This window comes from Protobothrops mucrosquamatus, unplaced genomic scaffold (assembly GCF_001527695.2).
Source record: "Protobothrops mucrosquamatus isolate PMUCROS unplaced genomic scaffold, P.Mucros_1.0 scaffold2740, whole genome shotgun sequence".
Taxonomy (NCBI): domain Eukaryota; kingdom Metazoa; phylum Chordata; class Lepidosauria; order Squamata; family Viperidae; genus Protobothrops; species Protobothrops mucrosquamatus.
In genome coordinates this window covers 22,067-32,867 of record NW_015388781.1, presented here as the reverse complement: position 1 = coordinate 32,867, position 10,801 = coordinate 22,067, and the positions used below count along the sequence as shown (strand labels likewise).

The 10,801-nt window shown below is 38.4% G+C and overlaps 1 protein-coding gene across 1 annotated transcript; it reads left to right on the top strand.

Annotated features, from left to right (window-relative positions):
• Positions 1–2,746: 2,746 nt before the first annotated feature.
• Positions 2,747–9,579, top strand: SAR1A (secretion associated Ras related GTPase 1A). The gene is made up of 6 exons (XM_015825650.2): positions 2,747–2,818; positions 3,657–3,776; positions 4,659–4,724; positions 5,673–5,776; positions 6,337–6,468; positions 8,431–9,579. Exons 1-6 carry the CDS (start codon positions 2,761–2,763, stop codon positions 8,545–8,547), a joined length of 597 nt encoding a protein of 198 aa, XP_015681136.1. The 5' UTR covers positions 2,747–2,760; the 3' UTR covers positions 8,548–9,579.
• Positions 9,580–10,801: the final 1,222 nt, after the last annotated feature.

The following is a 10,801-nucleotide window of genomic DNA, read 5'->3' as shown; positions in this document are numbered from 1 at the left end:
GAACCCCTGCCCTAAGGCATCCTTCTCTCCGTTTCTAACAATTGCTGTTCCCAAAATTAAATTTGGGCCGGGGGGGAGGAGAAGGGGGCTGGTGTGCCATTTCCGGGCTGTTTTGTTTTGTCTTTTTATGTTTTTAATTTTTTTAAGCTTGGGGGGTTTGATTTTGTGAGCCCCCCCCCTCCCCCGGATTCTGCTGGAGTGGACGGCTCTAATAAATCGAATGAAATAAATAGAAGAAAAGAGGCTGATGATTGAATATTATTGCAAACTATAGGGCAGGGCTTTTCAACCTTTTCACCCATTGTACCACTTTTAGGATATGGCAACATCCGAGGGCCACCAATCACCTAGCAAGGTGTCAAAAACTTGATGAGAAAAAAAAGTGATAAAGTACAGGTAGTCCTCGACTTACAACAGTTTGCTTAGTGACTGTTCAAAGTTACACAATGGCACTGAAAAAAGTGCCACCCAAGGCACAGCCGAGGAAGACACCTGCCTGCCCACCCAGCGGCGCTCTTCTTCCTGTCCGAAGTTTTCATTGTTGTGTGAGCATTTCTGTTGAGGATTGGCAGCGGAGGTGGGGTGGGGGTGTTTGGTTTTTATTCCCCCCCGTTGGATGGGTGGTTGCAGCAGGTTTTGGTCACTTCAACTGACCCTGGGACACTGTGACCGTCATAAATATGAATCAGTTGCCAAGCATCTGAATGTAAATCACAAAACCCTGGAGATGCTGCAACATTCCAGCTGATCGGTGCTTCTTCTGGGCTCAGCAGAAGCGCCAGGATCAGTGCCGAACTCCAGCTGGAGCCTGGCGCTGATCCTGGTGCTTCTGCTGAGCCCTGACAGCCCTGCAGCTCCAGCCATTTCTCGCTCAGGCTTGTGTGGTGCTGCCACCTGTTCAGCTCATTCCCCTCCCCCGCTACCACTTTTCTAGAATGGTCGCGTACCACCTGCAAGGTGCCAGTGTACCACAGGTGGTACCCGTACTACTGGTTGAAAAGCCCTGCTATAGGGGATGGGGGTTCCAAAAGCAAATGGCCCAAAGAGGCCTTGTCTCATGCCTTTCTTGTTTTGGAAGGAGCAATTATTGGGTAGGTAGAGTTGGAGGCGTCTAACTATATACTCTGTGCCACCTTCTGGATTATGCAACTAACCGGTAGTTAGTTGTTGACCAGGTTATGTGCTTTACAAGATAATGTAACTGAAGTGGATTGATTGCTTTTTTTAATCCTTAATTTTGGCTTTACCCTTATCCTGTCCCCATGCTGTAGGGTTGCAATGTATTCTTCTTCTTTAGCAGCTCTTATCTTTAGTATGAGTGATTGGAAACACTGTTTTTGTTGTGTGCCTGTTCTATATTCAATTGATCTTTGGCAGAATAAGCCCCAATCTGGTGAAAAGCGAAGAATGCAGTTTCTTTCATTAGTGCAAATTAAGAATGGATCGTTGAGACATTTGTTAGAAGTGTGCAATATCATTTCTAAAAACAAAAGTTGGTTTCTCTAGGGCTAGGCCTTCTAATCAAGCAGAGTTAACTCCTTAGAGTTATTTAGAAATGTATTTGTTTAGCAGTGCCAGCTTCTTAATTGAAAACAGAAATTCCCTGCTAAGAACTACTTACTATTTAGTGCCTTTCAAAATTGTGTTTTAGCTGTAAAAATCATTTTGGGACCTGGATTAAATCTAGGATTGATTTGGACAATTATATTTTAAAAAATGACCTGCCTTTCAATATGTTTAATTCTTTTAAAAAGACAGAAAAAACCTGGTGAAAATTTCATTTAGGATTCAAAATCTAGAGAATATAATAGGCGAGTAATAATGAAACCTCTAGGCCAGGCATGTCAAACTCGCGACGTCATGTGACGTCACGCAACGTATCAGGCCGATTTTGCCATTGCCGGCAATGGGGTGGGCGTGGCTTCCACGTGACGCGTCCGGCCCGCGGGCCTGCACTTTGACACCCCTGCTCTAGGCTTTGTCCTAGTGTTCCCAACACCCTTAATTTTAATCAGATCGTGCTGTTACAGCTTTAAGAAGCTCCTGTAGATTTTTTTTTCATTTTTCTATATTGCTTTTCATTCCAGAGAAGCCTAGCATAGTTTTTGAAAGAACAGTAAACCAACCTTTAAAAAAATAAAGCAAAAACTGCTTAGAAATAATGCATTAAAAATATTAAAAACCATTTTAAAAAATTGGCATTCTAAGCCACCGCATCACATTGGGCAGTTTGTTATCCTACTAATGTCTATGGGAGCAATGATTTATTTTCAGATTTATTTTTTTTAAAGAAAACAGTGTGAGAGCTACCCAAACATAACATGGGAAACAGGTTCGTAAATATGAACTGCCACTAAGAAGGTCTTGCTTGACTACCATGTTGTCAGCCAAGTGCACTGATGGCAGCACAAATAGTGAGACCGTGATCTTCTATTAAAAGGTCATAGCTAAGATCATCACTTTTGCCAATTCTATCCTTTCTCTGCTCAGAATAGAACTCAGCTTCTATTTATCTGAGGTTAGGTATCACAATCCTGTTGATACTGCATAGAATGACACTGAAGCTATTTTGTAAGTGTGATTTGTTCCTGCTAACTTCAGAAGTGAGTATGAGTTGCAATACTTTTCTTATTGTCAGTACTTGAATATATAATTTCTGTTGGCTCCTAGGTCACAGGTAAATGTGATAGTGTTTCCTTATGGCATTAAGACCTTTAATTAAATATTCCTATTTTTTTCCAGGTACATAATTCTTCCATTATGTCATTCTTGTTTGAATGGATCTATAATGGCTTCAGCAGTGTGCTGCAGTTCCTAGGTAAGACTTTAAATGAATAATTTTCAGGGGCTTATTTATTAAATTAAAAATGAGGAATTTGTAGATTGCTATAGTAAGGCACTGATGCCTCCAGACAAAATGTTAATTTTTTGTGGTCACGTGCCAGTTTTGTCTTTTTGTTTTTTATATCATATCATTCTATAAACGATAGAATAATAAAGTCATTCTATAAGTGATCGAGATGCAAATTACACTTGTTTGTGATGTATTTTGCCTTATTTTATTATACTAAATGAATGGCATGGACAGAAAAATAGTGAAGTTAAAACTTTAAAATCAGCCTACTTTGTTTTTATATCTGCAACTTTCTAGAAATACAGTATATGGAACTTTAGCTCAGTGTTACACACAATATGGAAATATTTCAGTCCCAGAAAAAAAAATAGCGCATTTCATAAATTTTGCTAAACCATTTTGAGTCAGACATGGAGGAGCAGAAATGAAGCCTGAAACTTTTGTTGTTTCAAGGTTAGGGATGATAGAAAATCCATTTGGTGTGTAATCTAGTATATGTTAAAACCAACACCACCCACTGACTGACTTGTTCCCTTGATCTCTCACCCCTCCTGATGCCAAAGCATCACGGCATATCCTTTGGGCCCACTGGGTTCTTCCCAATACATTTCCTTCATTGCAAGTGTCCAGTGCAGCACACATATTCCCATACACAATTTTCCCACATTTCCCCTTCTGAATAGCTGCTGTAGAAGTCATGATGCAGACTGCATGCTCCATTCACTTTGGGGGAATAAGAATGCTCAATAGGCTTAATCCAATAAATAATTCATTTTATTTCATACATGCTCTTTTTCCACAGGATTGTACAAGAAGTCTGGAAAATTAGTTTTTTTGGGTTTGGATAATGCAGGCAAAACTACCCTTCTTCACATGCTAAAAGATGACCGATTGGGTCAACATGTTCCCACATTGCATCCAAGTAAGCACCATGTAGCTATGGTTGGAATTGTGCATTGATGTAATTTTAGAACGTTATTATATAATAATGTTGAAGCTTAGTATACTTAAAAATAAAGTTGCTTCATCTTTGCCCTGAATTGTTTTGAAAATGACATTTAAACTTATTCCTAATCCCAATATCTTTTCTGAAGCTCATTACCTGGAAAGGATAAGAGAGATTAGGCTCACGATTATGATTCAGTGTGTTATATTAAATGCAAACTTTACCTGTTACAGTTTATGAATTACATTTGAGTTAGCAGGAATTGGAAGATTTAAGATATGATTTTCAGTATTGGTGACCTTTTAGAGTAGCTGAAGGCAACATGTGCGTTCCAGATGTTGGTGAACTACGGTTCCCACCTGTCCAACAAAAGTGATTGAATTATGGGGATTACACTCCAACATCTGACATGTCAAATTAACCTATATCTATTTTAAGGTCTTATGCAGCTTTCGTCCTCCCTTTGTTTATGGAAGTGTTGGGTTTTAATTCCCAATCAGTATCATCTTTATCCAGGAAGCTTGAAATTTGGGGGCTTCCTAAAAAAACATTCCATATTTATATGGAGTCAGTCACCAAAGTAAGCTATGAAATCCTTTAAATTGGGTGTATTCAAATCTAAGAGATTAGATAGACATTTATTGAAGGTGCTTTAACTCTATTCTTGTACTATCCAGATGTTGGATTCACTGGTTCTATAAATCCTTCCAGTTCTTTAATTCTATGAATATTTCTGAAGGGCATTAAGTTGGGGAAGACTGATCTTACATATCTTGAATAGTTTATGCCTTCTGGTAATTGGCATTGTAAAGAACATATCCACTGTTAAAGGCTATAAAACATTCTTCTCTTCTCTAGCATCAGAAGAATTAACAATTGCAGGAATGACTTTCACCACTTTTGATCTTGGTGGCCATGAGCAAGGTAATCAATATTAATGCTTGTTATTTTGTTATTCTCTTATTCCTGACTAATCTGAGAGAAAGTGTCCTTTATGCAGATAAAATGTTCTGCTAATGGGGATGGCATTCAATCACATTAAGAGATCACTGTATGATTTATGTTGCCCATATTTATTTTCACATTCATGAAGGTCACAAATAGGTTTTCTTCCTTTTACAGCAGGGACACAACAGATTGCTATATATTGGCCTTAAGGTAAAAAAAAAGTACGCACTAGTACAGGTAATCCCTGACTTACAACAGTTCATTTAGTGACTGTTCGAAGTTACAGTGGCACTGCAAAAAGCGACTTATGGCCATTTTTCACACTTACGACCGTTGCAGCATCCCCATGATCACGTGGTTTACATTTGGATGCTTGCCATCTGACTCACATTTATGACGGTTGTAGTGTCCCAGGGTCTTGTGATCCCCTTTTGCAACCTTCTGACAAGCAAAGTCAATGGAGGAGCCAGATTGACTGAACAACCGTGTTACTAATTTAAGTGATTCACTTAACAAATGTGGCGAGAAAAATCATAAAATGGGGCACTTTCTCACTTAGCAACATAATTTTTTGATTCAATTGTGATCCTAAGTCAGGGGTAGGCAACCTTGGCTCTTTTATGACTGGCTGGCTCAGGAATTCTGGGAGTTGAAGTCCACACGTCATAAAAGAGCCAAGGTTGCCTACCCCTGTCCTAAGTTGAGGATTACCTGTATGCAAAATCCTCAAGTTCTGTGTTAGGCACACACTTCAAACCACCTAGCTTAATTAGTAGACGACTAAGTGCAATATAGGTTTAATTCTGATATCAAGCTGGAACGTGAACATAGCTAAATATGCTCAAAATATGATTTTCATCCCTTTGCTGCTGTTGGTGGTATGCTGTTGCTATATTTTCACACGTGTTTTTCTTTCTCTTGAAGCTCGGCGTGTCTGGAAGAATTATTTCCCAGCAATTAATGGGATTGTCTTTTTAGTGGACTGTGCAGACCACTCTCGTCTTATGGAATCTAAAGTGGAGCTCAATGTGGGTAACTTTTTCCTTTGAATGCACTAGTACTAGTTGTAGCATTTATATATTCCTTTTCTGTCTTGGATAACAAGTTAACTTAAAATGTGCATCTATGAGCAAAAAGGAAACTAAATACTAATATGAATTTAACATGAAAGCCAGCTGGGTGACTTTGGAGCAGTCGTACTCTCTCAGCCCAACTCATCTCACAGGGTTCTTATGATGGGGAAAATAGGAGGACAGTTATGTTTGTCACCTTGAGTTATTTATAAAAATAATAAAGGTGGAATTAAAAAAAATATTTTAAAAGGAGGCAAATATAAAGCAGTACTTACCTCTTATACATAATTTGGAATATGCTTCATAAATTTGAGCTGTAAGTTGCACGCCACCATTATGATATTTACATTTACGAGGTCATATGACTCTTATTCCAAATACAGTTAAAATGAAATATGTATGTATGTATCTATTGTCTGTTAATAGCATTTTCTGAAGTAGTTAGGTTTGGAATTCCTACTTAAAATTATTACTTGCTTTCTATAGTTACATAGTTGCACATTTTTTTTCCTTAGGCACTAATGACTGATGAGACAATATCCAATGTGCCAATTCTTATCTTGGGTAACAAGATTGACCGACCAGAAGCTATCAGTGAGGAGAAACTGCGAGAGATTTTTGGTCTTTATGGACAGACAACAGGAAAAGTAAGGAATCAAAGCTTGGTTGTAAAATTAATGTACCTTATTTTTCAAAATATATTTTTCTGAGTACTATCATATATCAAGGTTTTAACTCTGGCTGTTAAAATACCACAGGAACACAAGTAACAATTTATAATAGATCCAAGTATGGTGCAAGTGAATTTATTATATTAATGTAGAATAGCCTAATTTTATACTTTTCTTCTGTTTACAAATGAATGACTGTATGGTTAGTTAATAAACAACATATTTAGTTTTTATATATCAAAGTACATCTCCTTGGAAGCCCGAATTGTTAACTTTCTGACTGCAGTGAGGGGTGACAAATATATTGGTGTTTAAATGGATACAAGACAACTAAACTTCTTGTGGACAGCAGCAGCAGCAACAACAACAATAATAACAATAATAATAATAATAATAATAATCAAGATCACATGAAGTATTAATTCCACTTTACAATGCCTTGGTAAGGCCACATTTGGAATACTGCATCCAGTTTTGGTCACCACAATGTAAAAAAGATGTTGATACTCTAGAAAGAGTACAGAGAAGAGCAACAAAGATGATTAGGGGACTGGAGGTTAAAACATATAAGGGACAGTTGCTGGAATTGGGTATGTCTAGTTTAATGAAGAGAAGGACGAGGGGGGACATGATAGCAGTGTTCCAATATCTCAGGGGCTGCCACAAAGAAGAAGGAGTCAAGCTACTCTCCAAGGCGCCTGAAGGCAGGACAAGAAGCAACGGGTGGAAACTAATCAAGGAGAGAAGCAACCTAGAACTAAGGAGAAACTTCCTGACAGTTAGAACAATTAACCAGTGGAACAACCTGCCTCCAGAAGCGGTGAATGCTCCAACACTGGAGGTTTTTAAGAAGAGACTGGACAGCCATTTGTCTGAAATGGTATAGGGTTTCCTCCCTGAGCAGGGGGTTGGAGTAGATGACCTCCAAGATCCCTTCCAACTTTATTATTATTGTTGTTGTTGTTTGTTGTTGTTGTTGTTATTATTATTAACAACAGCATTAGGAAGGATATACTGATCAATACCCATTGGGGCATAATCAGTTTTATACTTGTACTTTCCTTTGGAAAGACTTCAATTAATTTAGCCTCCAGTGATATCCTGGGAACTAAAATATTCTCACACTGTTTTTTGAACACTTTTGGTGTCTGATTAGTATTTTTTTCATTCTGTTCTCTTGTGAAGCATAAGAATATTGTTAGATGACAGAAAAAAATGTAGCATATGCCCTTTACTGTAGGCTTAAATAGCTTACTTGTGATATCTCCTTTCTGCCAGAATAATCCAGTATGATTTGCCATTCAAAAATAATTAAAACAAACTGTACAAAGGTTTCTTTTTTTCTTCGAAGCACACTTTATTCTTAAAGTGTCCAGAGACTGCAAAACCTCAGGGAACACAAGGGAAAGGTTGCCCAACAAGTTTCTTAGCTCACTGATGGAGCTTATGGCTTTTACTCCATGAATAGGCTTTCCCCCCCCCCCCCTACCTTTCCTTCAGGTGCACAGTTCTGAAAGTTTTCCGTCAATCTTTTTTTTGTTAATTTCATTGTAGCTCTTGGATCAATATCAAAAACAATGCCACGTCATATAATCAAGAATGATCTTCCAGCGTTTGTATTTTATATCTGTAACTGCAGCAATGAAAACCAAAAGTTACTCTCTTTTTATTTCCTTTGTCCCCTTTTTCCCCTTTATCTCTTTTTCCCCTAATTTTTTCTGTCGTTTTTTTAATATTTTCAATTTGGGGGGGGTTGGGTAAAAATTTAATTTAACTAATTTTATCTTACGGCTGTAAAATCAGATACGACCATTTGTTCGTAAGGAAGCTTGCTGTATTTGTCCTAGTCTCTGGGCTTGAGTGCCCAGAAGTTCTGCCTGTGCAGTTTAAGGTTCAGCAATGGAGTGTTTTTGAATGAATTTTTGTTTAATTCTCTAGGGGAATGTGTCATTGAAGGACCTGAACACGCGTCCTATGGAAGTGTTCATGTGCAGTGTACTGAAGAGGCAAGGCTACGGTGAAGGTTTTCGTTGGCTGTCACAGTACATTGACTGATAACTGGAGAGACAGATCTATTCCTGAACTGATCCTGTTCACAAATTCCTTATGGACTTTTCTATTAGAACATGGAAGACTCTCCATCTGCATACTGGCAACGACCAAGAGACTCCTTTCTTCAGTTACCCTACATCACAGTGGTGACACAATTCTTTTCCCTGCGTCTGGGAGATAACATTCTGTACACCGGTGCAGGTTGTCACTTCCAGTGGCCATTGATTCCTATGGAAACCATGGCTTTCAGTTACAATAGGATGAGCGAGCTAGAATGCCAAGCTCTGTGTGCGGCACTCTTGTGGCTGGAAAAGAGGACATGTCTCACCACTGTGGCCAATTGATTTCAAAGAAAGCAACTATATTTTTTAAAGGAAGTGTTTGATGTGAATGGCGTCCCTTTAGATTTTCTTTAAGTTAGCATTCATCCTGTTCAGGCCAGAGTCTGTTAGGATTTTTTTTTTAAAAAAAATCTATTTAATGGTATTTAGGCGGTTCCCAAATGACTGAACCAGCTATCATGATATTCAAAAACTTTAGAAAACAAGAAAGATGGCTTTTTCAAAGCCCTGTAAGGTGGTTGCGCAGTCTCACTGCTCGATCATGAAGATGGTGCTATTGGGACTGACTTGTGCAATGATTTTCTTTAACTTACAGGGAATTTAGTTGGGGGGGGGGAGGGGAATGGAGTACACACAGAGGCACACTTATTTAGCCTTCCTTGTCATGTGCAGGAGTCTGAAATGTGGTTGACCCCTTTTGCCCACCTCTAAAAGTTACGATCACTATTCTTATTGGCAGTCTTTTATTTCTTTTTTGCAGCACCAGCAAAAAGTTTGTCTTCGACCTACAATACAGGATGTTCTACATTGCAGGCAACTGCAAAAAAAAAAAAAAAAAGGCAGTAGAAATCATGAATTTATTTTTTGGGTTATTGTAGCATTAAATTGTTCCAACAAGTGTGTATCAAATGCTGTTACTGTAAACTAACCCTGTTTCTTTTACACTCAACAGAGCTTGTGTTTGAATTTTCATTACTTGCCTAGACATCTTCATTTTCACTTAAAACAGGCATTCTTCTCCTTTGCTGGAGCATGAAGATGCTTTAATTAAAACTATTTAGTGCTCGTGGACAGACTTGCTTTGGTGAATGCAAGGGACCCCATGTCTGAAGACACTGGCTTTCTGATTTCCATTACAAAATATGAAATGCAAAATGGCAGTACACTGTTGGCATTTAACGCCATTGAATTCTAACACTATGGGTATGGGTACGTTCACTTAAATCGGGTGGGGAATTATGGTCCTTTTATGACTTGCGGACTTCAACTCCCAGAATTCCTGAGCCTGCCATAAAGTCACAAGTCATAAAGGAGCCATAGTTCCCTACCTCTGACATAAATGCTAGTTGTGGTTTAGTGTCTTTTACCATAGCATGGACTTCATTGAGAGGGAAGGAAGTGAATCATTAACAGTTGCTCATCCCAGAAATCTTCCTGTGATTTTGGATAGCAGTTTTTTTAATAACTTCTAAATTGTCAGTTTCACCCAGTGCATTGGCAGGTCAGAATGCATTGATCTTTACCTAAAATTACATTTCAGGTAAAAACTCATGGAGCCTTCTGAAGTATGTAATGCAGGTATCAGGATAAATATTCTACTTTTCTGTCTGCAAAAAAGAGCTGACTATTTTACAAATATGAAGCATCTTAAAACCGTACAGGTTAAAAGAAGCTAGCCTGCAAATCCAGAGGTAATTTCAGTCATAATTCCATTGGAAGAGCTAATGACAGAGTAGCCAATTCCTGAAAGGGATAACTGGGGAAGAGTCCATTATAATTAACCGGGCTCTTTTCTGATGTGGTTATTCTTGAACTGTTTGCAGTATTTTCATCAAAATGATTACTTATAGCATCATTGTTGAGTTCATTTGTGGTTTGTAAAACCTTTGGGTTTTATGTAAGAAGCTTTTCAATGACTTGTGAATATTTCCTAGGCCAAAGTGCCTGTGCATATGGTACCAAGGAGATGTGGAAAACTATTAAGTGTACAGGAGTCCACGAAAAAACTCGATTGGGTGCAAATAATGTAGCATCTGCTCCATTGCACACCTGGAATTTTCTTAATGGTGGTTCGATCAAGGGATATGGATGGATGGCTCACCTTGGATCAACATGAGACATGATAACCCTTATCTCCAACTCCATGCTTAAAAAGAAGGCCCTGGTAAGCAGAGCTATAAGATGGTGCCCAAAGG

Coding starts and splice junctions, on each gene's coding strand:
- SAR1A (XM_015825650.2), top strand. CDS start 2,761: ATGTCATTCTTGTTTGAATGGATCTATAATGGCTTCAGCAGTGTGCTG. Junction 2,819..3,656: donor CAGTGTGCTGCAGTTCCTAG/GTAAGACTTTAA, acceptor CTTTTTCCACAG/GATTGTACAAGAAGTCTGGA. Junction 4,725..5,672: donor TCTTGGTGGCCATGAGCAAG/GTAATCAATATT, acceptor TTTCTCTTGAAG/CTCGGCGTGTCTGGAAGAAT.